The sequence below is a fragment of the Armigeres subalbatus genome, chromosome 3 (assembly GCF_024139115.2).
Source record: "Armigeres subalbatus isolate Guangzhou_Male chromosome 3, GZ_Asu_2, whole genome shotgun sequence".
Classification (NCBI taxonomy): domain Eukaryota; kingdom Metazoa; phylum Arthropoda; class Insecta; order Diptera; family Culicidae; genus Armigeres; species Armigeres subalbatus.
In genome coordinates this window covers 23,191,710-23,204,289 of record NC_085141.1, presented here as the reverse complement: position 1 = coordinate 23,204,289, position 12,580 = coordinate 23,191,710, and the positions used below count along the sequence as shown (strand labels likewise).

The following is a 12,580-nucleotide window of genomic DNA, read 5'->3' as shown; positions in this document are numbered from 1 at the left end:
AATTAAAAACGGTAAGCAGTACGGGGTTGGGCTTTTCTTCTACTGTATAATAAACACAATATTTTTATTCGAAATTTTATTTTCTAATATTACACTTAAAATACAGTACACACGATTCTTTTTTTACACGGGGAATGCGTTCCGTGTAAAAAAAGTTTTAAGTTCAAAATCTGAAAATTCGTGTAAAAAAAGTTTTATGATTTCTCGACGAATCATGCGAAATGGAGCAACTTTGCAAAAATTTTGTAAGGGATTTTTTTTACACGGCCGTGTAAAAATAATCCGTGTAAAAACAGAATCGGGTGTATAAGAAAGGTCCAACCCCGTACTGCTTACTGTTTATAAATAAATTGTTTCTATAATTCAAGACAAAATTTTCAAAACGACTTATCTGTTTTTGTAAACAAAGATTCAAACGACGATTTGACGAATCTGATAGCTCTCCCACGCAAACCAACACCATCAATATGCAGGTGAAGGATTCCGCTACCTGTTGATGGTGTTGGTTTGCGTGGGAGAGCTATCAGATTCGTTAAATCTTTGTTTATAAAAGCAGATAAGTCGTTTTGAAAATTTTGTCTTGAATTGCCTTTTCATGTGACACTGCCGAGGCTGCACTTCACGTAGAAAAAATAACCTTATATGTTATGGCAAAAAACCATTCGAAAATACTTATACTCTTCATTATGCCACCTAATGAATGAGCCCGTATCAAAAAGCTAATAACATTCATAAGTTAATGAAAAGTACATATAAGTTTCCGAATGTATGTGACTAATGCGATGTATAAGTATTTTCTTATATTGTGTATCCGGAATAAATTTATACCGCTTTTTATACCGAAGTTGGATTTTTCTCCAGATACAGGCAACTTTCCCAACTTCGGAAGTAGTGCGCTGGATTCCCCTAAAGATGCGCTAAACAACGCATCCATTAGTTTGACAGATAAAACTTCGGAAGAAAGTTCGGTTCGGAAGTCCGAACTTCCGAATTCTAAGTTGGTGCTACGCCGACAATACATGTCATTAGGCGCCTGCTTTGGCAAAAAGTATTAGAAATATTAATAATAAACAACAACACTTTTTTTTTACGTGTTGTTTATACAACCGCTGAACAGGCCCGCTACCCGAAGCTGTCACCTTCATAGAAGAACTGTCAATTGACAATAAAATCAGCTGTTTTTAAACGCCTCGTGAAAAGGCCGTTATGTGCGTTATGTCAGTTGACGTTCATATGATGCGATCGCAGCTAGAGATGTCGTAAAATCTCGATTAATCGATTATTCTACATTCTTGACGATTATTGAATCGATTCATCGTTGAGTTGTAATCGATTAAAAATTAATCGATTTTCACAACGATTAATCGAAGTAATCGACATCTAAGCGTTGTCGTAAAATCACGATTAATCGATTAGTAGCTAATCGATTACTCTCGATTCTTGTCGATTATTGAATCGATTAATCGTTAGGAAGTAATCAAAGTAATCGATTCAAAATTAATCGATTATCACAACGATTAATCGAAGTAATCGATTAATTTGCGACATCTCTAATCGCAGCTGTCTCGAACAACAAAACTGCATCAGATCTTGTTTGTTTTCCGTATTTTAAATAAATATTTTCGTTTAGTGATATTTTTTAAAAAGCCGACTTCCGGAAAATAACAAATATAGATAATGTCCAAAGACTCAAAAGAGTACCCTTTCCAATCAATAGATTTTAGTAATTATAAAATCTATGTCGCAGAGAACTTTAAATCGTGTCGAAATTTTTCGCGAGAGCTACAACAACACTGCGAAGAGTATCCGGTCCTCGGGTTCGACTGCGAATGGTGGTCCAACAAAGGTCCCCGCCGAAAGGTAGCACTACTGCAGCTAGCTTCGGCTGGAGGCCTGTGTCTTTTGGTTCAACTGAAACGATTGAGCGAAATACCGCAGGAACTAAGCAATTTGCTGAACGATCCGAACATTCTAAAAGTTGGCGTGGAACCGCTCGAAGATGGCAGCAAACTGAGACATGACTACGGTATCACCATGCAGGGGACAATGGATTTGCAGGTCTTGGCCCATCAGTTGAAGATCCCAGAACCGTACGGTCTGAAATCTTTGGCGAAAAAAATGCTGGAGTATGAGATGGATAAGAATTGGCACATAGCCGCATCGAATTGGGAGAAGCTTCGTCTATCCGCACGTCAGGTCGATTACGCTGCCAAAGATGCCATTGTTGGATTGGAAATTTTCCGGGTGTTCAACGAAAGAATAGAGATACGGTAAGCAGGGTGGGCAGCAAGGGAATTTGAACAACCCGAATTTATCCCCCAGCGGTGGGTAAAGGGCATTTACGAATCAAGCACGCTATGAAAACCGGGAATCGGAATCGGCCTGAGTTAAGGAAAAATAGTAGCCTTGAAGCGATAGATAAACTTGTCTTTTGAAAATTCTGATGTTATGAGGGTGGCTGGGTTCGATTCCCGGTGCCGGTCTTTACAATTTTTGGTTAGTGATTCTGAGGAAGTAAAAAATAATTTTCTCTTCGCACATCAGAAATACGTTAGAATTTCTCATGGAAATGGACAATTTCCCTAAATACTCCTTTATTACTACAAATCTAGAATAGCTGCTAGTTTCCTTAAAATTCGTTTCATTTCAGCGAACTGGGACAGTTTCGTGACGTTTCCTATAAACCACCTAAAATCCCAAAAATCGACAAAAAACGAAAGCAGCCAGCTGAAGCAAAGACCAAACCAATTGAACCAAGAAAACCTCAAAGGAAGCGTCGTTCACGAGCATATCATTTACAGACACAGCAAATTCAGGCACAACTGTACACGGAATTCTAGTTAGATAAGACCGAGACCCAGCCTGATCCAAAGCTTTGTTATTCACAACGATAGGCCAAGCTAAAAGAGGGAACCATGCTTTAAATCTGTAACTATTTATCATCGAATTCCCGAAATAAGTATTCTCAACACTTGTGTACTTATAAGTATGTGATTAAAAATCGAAATCATCAACGTCGAATTTTCCGGAAGTGCAAACACAAACTACCTAGTTAAGTGCATTATTTATTTAGTAGTTGATTTTTTTTAGGTTAGAGTTTAAGAAATATACATGAATGAATTTATAAATGTGTGGCAATGATTTCTTAATTCACTTAGATTTTGAATTCTTACGACGAAGGTATAACCTGCGGTGATGCGAATAGAATCGATTTGGTTGTCAAACCAAAATTTTCTACTGTGCCGGAGCCAAACATTTAAGAAGAGTCTCGCGCATTTGTGTGCCCTCTTGCAGCATGAAAAAAGAAATTCGAAGAGTGGGAAATGTTTGACAGCCAAGTAACTGCAAAATAATTTTGCTTATGAGAGTGATTTCAAAATATCCCTCGACTCACTTGGGAGCAGAAAAGCGGCTCTATCCGCAGCACCCAGCGTATAACCACAGATAATATTTCGACCACAACTGTGTGGTCGTCTGTACTTGACTCGACTTGGCTAAGTCGAGTCAAGTACAAGACACTGAAGACGACCACACAGTTGTGGTCGAAATACGTATCTGCAAAGATATCGAAAATAATTGGTGGAATTAAATGGAGAGTACTTAATTCGTCTCAGACGGTTGAATATATTCCACAAAATGAGCTTAATATATTTTTCTCCACAGATAATAGATATTTAGGCTAGAACAAATTTTATTGGAAATCTTTTGTAAACTTTTGTTATCCGGTGGAAGCCGATAAGCGATCGCATTTGCGAGTTGAGAATGAAGGGCAAATTCTTCAACTATAGCCTGATTAGCATCTATGCCCCAACGAACGATAAGCCTGATGACGTGAAGGATGAGTTCAACGAGAGTCTTGATAAGGCCTACGGAGAGTGTCCAACACACGATGTAAAGATTGTCATCGGGGATGCTAATGCGCAGATCGAAAGAGAGTTTCTTCCGCCCTGTCATTGGTACGGAAAGCCTTCATTCCGCTACCAACGATAATGGTCTGCGACTTGTAACCTTTGCTGCTGCTAGAGGGATGTCAATAAGCAGTACCTACTTCGCACGTAAGAATATCCGCAAACACACCTGGCAACATCCGAGTAGAGACACTTGCTCACAGATAGACCACGTGCTGGTCGACGGACGAAATTTCTCAGATGTTATAGATGTAGGGTCCTTCAGAGGTCCGAACATTGACTCGGATCACTACCTTGTAGTTGCAAAAATTTGGGTCATGAATTCACGAAACAACAGAACGATGCGTTTCAATATCTAACGCTTGTTAGTTGGAGTTGCTGAACAGTACCACCAGAAGCTGGACGAGCGGATAGGAGATGTCACTGGATCTGGCGACGTCAACAGATTGTGGGAAAATATCCACGAAGCTGTGACTACAACACCGCAGGAAGTGTTAGGCGCTGCACAGCGATGCCAACGAAATGGTTGGTTTAAAGAAGAATGCGAGCGAGAGACGGATGAGAAAAATGTTGCTAGGAGTCCAATGCTACTGGCTCGTACCCGTTTCAACAGAGAGCGGTACAGTGTAGCAAGGGCAGAAGAGAAACGAATCCACCACAGGAAAAAAGGCAACACGAAGAGAGTGTGATAGCTGAAGCGCAGGAGAACATAGGTAAAAACGATATGCGGAGGTTTAACAAAACTGTCAATGGCACGCGGCATAAAACTGCGCCAGTGCCCGCCATGTGCAATGACCGAGAGCGGAATTTGCTGAATTAACCCTCTCCCGCCCATGGTGTCTGTAGAGCACCATCAAATTTTGCACCTTCTAACCTTCATCAAATTGTTTCAATAACAAGAAGTAATATTTGGCACATCTTTATAGTTCCATTAGACTGCAAATATAATCAATTTTGAGAACAAATAGTTAAACTATTGAAAACAATCAAATTACTATTGATTTACAATCAAAAACTTTTTTTTTTGTTTTCCACTAATTTAAGCTATGCCACATAACTTTTGTTCTAGATTTTTTCTCAAAGATGATTCCTTGCTATTGAAATCCTTGAAAAAAGTCGTGAGCGGGAAAGGGTTAAAGTGTATTTGTGTATTAAAGAGTAGGATGGACATAGTCGGCGACGGTCAAGTTGTGGAATCACCAACGCTGGACGAGGTTAAGAAGGCTCTAAACGAGCTGAAAAAACAGTAAAGCTGCTGGAAAGGACGAGATCCCGGTCGACCTTCTCAAACACGGAAGTGTGCAGCTGCATCAATCAATCCACCACATTATCCAAAAAATATGGGAGGATGAAGAACTGCCTGCCGGCTGGTTGGATAGCCTCATATGCCCAATGTATAAGAAAGGGCACAGACTAGAGTGTGCCAATTGTTGGCTGAAGAACAAGGGAACCCCCTCACAAAGAATAACAACTAGAGTTCCCTCTTACTCCACGGCAAGCTACTGACTGCAGTTCTCTTTATTCAACAATAGGTATATACAATACATCCATAACAATATTCCTTAATCTACCCAAGAGCAACTACAACCAATTGGCGCCTGCTTCCTATCCTTCTACTGCGAAGCGTTGCACACTACCTGATATTCCAACACCAATTACAGAGGGATCACCCTTCGGAACTCGGCGTACAAAATCCTGTCACGTATCCTGTTTATCTGATACCGCTTGAGGATTCCTTCGTCGGCGAATATCAGGCAGGTTGCAGACGAAGTGTCAACCTCGTTTGTGACCTTAGACGGATTGAAGCAGGGTGACGCACTTCCGATTTTATTGTTCAACATTGCACTCGAAGGCGCTATTAAGAGATCTGCTCTATACGAAACTCTGATTCTACCAGTGGCCTTTTATGGACTTGAAGCTTGGACGTTAAAAGAGGCGGATCGGAGTGCTTTCGGGGTTTTCGAGCGAAAAGTGCTGCGCACAATACTTGGAGGGAAACTAGAAAATGAATCATGAGCTGCAAAGTAATATTGAAAAGTGGAAATAAACAGAGAAAATCGTGTTTTACTTTGGATGCGTTAAAGTGTTGAAATCTGTTTATGAGCCATTTCCTTGTGCCTAGCAAGCAAAGAAATTGTGTTTCATTTTGTTTCCGCACAGTGATCCGGCTTTGTGCACATAAATAATAGCTAATTAGAACTTGTTTCGTCACAGCCGAAGAGTTTGTCACGTACGAGAGTTTGTTTCAACAACCCGCATAATCATGGACCATACTTAGACCGCATCTGTTATAATTGAAGAGAATAAGTGTTACTGTAGCGATGGTCTCACTAATAGTAGTTAACCATAAATGGACAGTCTCATATACTGTTTCAACAGTAGCTCAGATTGTAAACGGCCAAATGACCATATGAGTAATAGCCGGTTAAGTATAATTAACATTTAAATCCGGTCGTTTTTCCGAACAAAATTTTCGATGTACCATACATCAGTTGGTAGATGTACAATTGAAGAACTATATAATTACACATCGACAGCATGGTATGTATTAACAGTAAGTGTTGATGTAGGGTTGGTATGGTAAATCAAGCTTAAAATTGTATGCTAACAATGAAGCGAATAGTGACAATATATCTTATAACGCATATGTAATTTTGACTGCATGGTATGTCGTTTTTCATTATGCGGGAACAGTGTAGTGCAACGCACAGTGTATTGACTTCTCCAAATAAATAAAAGTGTGCGTGACTTCACTGTATTCCTGTCGATGTATGCTGTCTTCCTCCAAAAGTATTCGTTATATTTTTGCCGCAACGAGATTACCACCCACTTTTATTTTATACTGCGCTTGGAGAACTCAATATCAGTTTGTTTTCAACTGTTTCGCAACGCTGATACTGTTGTATTGGTTTATGCTCATGTTTACTAGCAACTACAGTTTATGCTTGAGTTGAGCAACAACATCGTTTTGGTTTGTTTGTGTTTCACGTTTGGTTTGTTTCGTTGATACAGTTTGTCGTTGAATACGATCAGTGGCGTAGCCAGAAAATTGGTTTGGGGGGGGTTATCCGAACAATTTTTTTTTCAAAAAAAAAATTTCTTCTAAAAATTTTGTCTTTGGGGGGGGTTTTATGCCCAAAACCACCCCCGTGGCTACGCCACTGAATACGATTGATCCGAAACGGTTGTAGTTTGTTTGGTTTGACACAGAAAGCAGTTTATGTTTTGCACTGTGGAGCAAATCGTTTAAAAAGTTGAACAAAAAGGTTTACAAAATAGTTTTGAAAATTTTGTTATAAATTTGTCAACTGTTTGTTTCGATCAAGTTTATTAGGCTGTCCATGAGGACATTCAGCGATGGGACTGACAATCGAAATCAAAACAAAGTGTGTATGCAGTTGAACGGAACTCACTTCTGGTGTAAACCGCGCTTAACAATTTTCTTTGAATTGTTCTGTCAGTCCGGTCAGAATCTGTCAAAAAAATCAAGGTAAACAAAAATCGTCAGCTGTTCGCAGCTGTCTTATGGATTGCCTTATTGGATTATTACACTGAAAAAAAGTTTTTAGTTTTGTTTTGTGTGATAATTTAACTAATCGTTTTTCACAGTTTTCGTCGTTTTCATCGCTGTCAGTATGCCGTTAGTGAATCACGTTGAGCCGTACATACCCGGTACGATTCCGTTTAGCCAGTATCTGGAGCACATGGACTGGATTTTTATCGACAACAAGATGTCGGATGCGAATGAACAGAAGGCATCGTTTCTTGCGGCATGCGGAAAGGACGTTTATAGCGAGTTGAAGCTTCTGTTTCCTGGAAGGGATTTGAAATTTGTGTCGTTTAAGGAGATTACCGATGCGTTGAAGAAGCGATACGACAAAACTGAAAGCGACATGATGCAGCGTTACAAGTTTTATCAACGAATGCAAGGTTCTACCGAAAGTGTGGAGGATTTCATTCTCGCGGTGAAGCTACAAGCGGAGATGTGTGAGTTTGGCGAATTTAAGGACATCGCAATCCGCGACAAGCTTGTGTGTGGCATTCGCGACCCGGATGTTCAACAACGTTTGATTGATGAGGAAGGTCTGACGCTAGCCAAGGCGGAGAAGATCATCATCAACAGGGAGCTAGCTGGAGTGAATCGAAAGCTGCAGTTTCTCGAGAGTCCGGTCGTGTGAGTGTGTTGAATAGGCTTGGTAAGCGAGAAGAGAGTGTTGTTTCACGTAGTACAGCGGTTCTCAACCTGGGATACATGTACCCCTGGGGGTACCTTCACATGGCCTTAGGGGGTACCTCGGACAACAATGCGTAATGGCGGATGTATGACAATTCCAATAACCACTTATTCATAATTGTGATTTTTTTTATTCCAAAATTTTGTATTGTACATAATATGTATGGTGATCAGTGAATCAGAACTTATTAAATCCTGCCACTATAACCAGCACAGTGTATGAAGGACTGTGAGACAAAACGTAAAGTGATTGAAATGTAGAACCTAGAAGGCTCGGAGGCCTTTATTTGAAAAGCATGACGGTTTTTTTTTCCGAAAAGCTAAATAGCTCCGTTGCAAGAGTGTTGAAGTCTCCTTCCAAAACTTAACGGAACAGCACAAATTTCAGACAACTTTTTGGAGTGCCATATGTCCCGTTAGTTTTTAGGTCCCTTTTTCATACTTATGCGTTATGCTTATTTTCATTCACAGCGAAAAAAAATAGGGGGTACCTCAATGAATGTAAAAGCTCGAAGGGGTACCTCTCAACAAAAAGGTTGAGAACCGCTGACGTAGTAGATCCCGTGGTAGAAGTCGTGGACCAAATAAGCGTTTTAGGAGCCGTAGTCGTTCTGATTCGTTTGATCGTGGACATCGTTCTTCATCCCGATAGCAGAAGTTTCACTGCAGTTACTGTGGCAGAGATGGTCACACACGTCGCTTCTGCTATGACTTGAAGGATAAGGTGAAGAAATCTGTGAAGTTTGTGGGTTCTCCAGCAGCAAAGCCGAAGTTGACAGAGTACCAGAAGAGTTTGCGTCGTCGCCATACGTCAGATATTGCAGAAATGCCGCGAATACAACGTGCCCACACATCATCTATTTATCGACTTCAAAGCCGCATATGATACAATCGATCGGGACCAGCTATGGCAGCTAATGCACGAAAACGGATTTCCGGATAAACTGATACGGTTGATCAAGGCGACGATGGATTGGGTGATGTGCGTAGTTCGAGTTTCAGGGGCATTCTCGAGTCCCTTCGAAACCCGTAGAGGGTTACGGCAAGGTGATGGTCTTTCGTGTCTGCTATTCAACATCGCTTTGGAAGAATAATACGAAGGGCAGGGATTGACACGAGTGGTACGATTTGCACGAAGTCCGTCCAGTTATTTGGTTTCGCTGACGACATTGATATCATGGCACGTAACTTTGAGAGGATGGAGGAAGCCTACATCAGACTGAAAAGCGAAGCTAAACGGATTGGACTAGTCATCAACACGTCGAAGACGAAGTACATGATAGGAAGAGGCTCAAGAGAGGTCAATGTGAGCCACCCACCACGAGTTTGTATCGGTGGTGACGAAATCGAGGTGGTTGAAGAATTCGTGTACTTGGGCTCACTGGTGACCGCCGATAACGATACCAGCAGAGAAATTCGGAGACGCATAGTGGCTGGAAATCGTACGTACTTTGGACTCCGCAAGACGCTCCGATCGAATAGAGTTCGCCGCCGTACCAAACCGACTATCTACAAAACGCTTATAAGACCGGTAGTTCTCTACGGACACGAGACCTGGACGATGCTCGTGGAGGACCAACGCGCACTGGGAGTTTTCGAAAGGAAAGTGTTGCGTACCATCTATGGTGGGTTGCAGATGGCGGACGGTACGTGGAGGAGGCGAATGAACCACGAGTTGCATCAGCTGTTGGGAGAACCATCCATCGTTCACACCGCGAAAATCGGAAGACTGCGGTGGGCCGGGCACGTAGCCAGAATGTCGGACAGTAATCCGGTGAAAATGGTTCTCGACAACGATCCGACGGGAACAAGAAGGCGAGGTGCACAGCGGGCAAGGTGGATCGATCAGGTGGAGGACGACTTGCGGACCCTCCGCAGACTGCGTGGTTGGCGAAGTGCAGCCATGAACCGAGCTGAATGGAGAAGTCTTTTGCAGCACAGGCCACTCCGGCCTTAGTCTGATGATAAATAAATAAATCTCCTCACGTGTTTTTCAGGTTTCCGTTGGAGGGAGAGTTTACTCCGCTCATCGCAATCAGCTGAAGCTGGTGGGCACCCCAAAGCGCCGAGGTTTGTTCTTGGGGAGGAGCGAGAGGGTCCAGCGAAGAAAGCGTGCTAGAGAGGTCGATGACGAAGACGTTAGGTTAAGCGACGACGAAGACGAATTTTATGGTTTTCCTTCGGATTCTTTCATCTACGGTGACGGGGATGGTCGTAACGGGGTCACGGGTCGTGGTCCTGATGCGAGGTTTGGTGTTTCGCGCCGTCGAAGTGAGTCGTCAGTGGACGATGATCAGCGAGGGTCGTCGAGTTTTCGCCTGAGCAGGTTAATCCGCAGGCTGGCCCATAGAAGCGAGTGTCGAGCCGATCGTCATCATCGAAGAACCGTGTGGAAAGTGTCCGACGTTCGGAGCGACTAAAGCGTCTCAAGAAAGATGTCAATTTTAAATATTATTGAACTGTTGTTTAAAAAAAATGTTTAACTGCCACGGAGGCGGTCAAAAGGGGACTAGTTTATCGGTAGTCATGTTTTGCCGAGTTCTGATGTTGTTTAGCGGTAGTGAAGTTTAACCGCTTGTTGAAATGTTTACGGCAGTCGAGTTTTGCCGATTGTTTTATGTTTAAGCAGTAGTGAAGTTTTGCTGCAATCGATTGTTAATATGTTCAAACTAAAAGGGGGAGAACTGTAGTATCCGCCCCTAGCTACACCACTGGATGTCTGGAACAGCAGTGGCAATCGAAAGAATGAAGATTCAGTTTTATCACTGACTGCACACCCGAGCAGACGCGCGTTTACCTATCACTCTAATATCACTAGTCTCGATAGTAATTAGTTTAAAGAACCCAATCTCCCACGAAAATATTATAGTGCGAATGTCGGAAGAAAGAATAGCGAAAACAATATACAACAGAGAACCAGATAGGGGCCGGCGACTTCGTGAAAGGCCACGAACACGCTGGCTGCACGCGGTGGAATTGGACTTGGGACCCTGAACGTTCGGGGAAACTGGAGGAACATCGCACAAGACCGGCGATTATGGAGCTCTACAATACGCCAGGCAGAGGTGTATCGACGCTGTAGCGAACCAGGTATCCAGGTAGGTATGTCCCCTGCCTTCCAACAGGACGGAAATATTGTGCCTTGCAACAAAATGACAACTTTCGTGATCATTTTTTAAGGCTGCCACTCAGATCTAAAAAATATTCCGCAGTACCAATAGCACGTGCTGGCAATTCATCGCTACAAACCACCACGTTGCGGTACAATTTTCAACATTATCAAAGTAGATTTTTTGCAGTAGGTAAGGTACCCCGGGGCAAGTGGGACCTAAAAAAAAACGTTAGTTCAGCAAAATTGTTAACGCATACTTAGAAAACTTAGGGTATTTCAGGACATTAACCACGGATACATCATTATATGCTTCCGTTGTTGAAGTGTAGAGGTGTTGTAAGCCATTTATTCAGTTACAAAAAATATTGGTATTGACAGAAATAAATTTGACTGTGGGACCCACTTACCCCTTCAAACGGGGCAAGTGGGACCTATTCTGCTCTATATTGCCGAACGAAACTAATTTGAAGAATGTAGATATAATGTTCATTTCATTCCTGAGTCGTAGTGTTGCAGATCAAGGATGGAGGTTTATTGCTTGTTAGACTTTTGTTTTTGCAACAAGAAAGGGATTACAAGTAGCAGATATAAAAACAAGCCAACAGCCGGTTTACTGTTTAACCCTTATGCGGCTAACAAAAAAACACACGTGGATGGCCGACAGGGTACCCGTGTTCCCATAAATTGATATTCTCATAACTTCAACAATTTTCAACCGATTTGGATAATTTTGACAGTTTTGGAAACAGAAACTCATATCTCGCGCTTAGTTTCATAGGGACGTTACTGCATTTATCGGTTTCTCTTTGTCGATGTTTTCTTTTTATTATTGTACCGGATTGCTCTTGTTTGTCGATGATTTATTGGTTTGGTGTGATGAAGGATGATTATATCTTGTACCAGAATCAATAATCACGGTTGTACAACAACGGTTGTACAACAAATGAGTTATTAATAAAATGTGAAATCGATTAAGAGAAGTCGATCAATACAGTTACGCCCCTATGAAGCTAAGCGCGAGATATACTTTTTGCCCATTGTCAAGGTTTACAGCTTTTGTCCATGGTTATACAAGAAATCTTTGAACTAACTCTTAAGAGTCTACACGCGTAACCAAAGGCCATTCAGCCAGTTTCAAATATGCTACAAGCTCTTTGCGCTTCTTAGAATTGAAGGTGTTCACAGTATATGCTTTGGGTAATGCAAAAATCCCTGAAATGAGGTCTTAGTCATCCGAGAAATCTCTGGAGTAAAGCCTAAAGATCTACTCGCGTAACCAAAGGCCTTTTATGCAAATTCAAACACGGTACATGCTCTTTGTGGTAC

At 41.8% G+C, this 12,580-nt stretch overlaps 1 protein-coding gene across 1 annotated transcript; it reads left to right on the top strand.

Annotated features, from left to right (window-relative positions):
- Positions 1-1,563: 1,563 nt before the first annotated feature.
- Positions 1,564-3,132, top strand: LOC134227323 (exonuclease 3'-5' domain-containing protein 2-like). Its single transcript, XM_062708710.1, has 2 exons — positions 1,564-2,270; positions 2,651-3,132. Exons 1-2 carry the CDS (start codon positions 1,678-1,680, stop codon positions 2,838-2,840), a joined length of 783 nt encoding a protein of 260 aa, XP_062564694.1. The 5' UTR covers positions 1,564-1,677; the 3' UTR covers positions 2,841-3,132.
- The last annotated feature ends 9,448 nt before the right edge of the window (positions 3,133-12,580 follow it).

Coding starts and splice junctions, on each gene's coding strand:
- LOC134227323 (XM_062708710.1), top strand. CDS start 1,678: ATGTCCAAAGACTCAAAAGAGTACCCTTTCCAATCAATAGATTTTAGT. Junction 2,271..2,650: donor AACGAAAGAATAGAGATACG/GTAAGCAGGGTG, acceptor GTTTCATTTCAG/CGAACTGGGACAGTTTCGTG.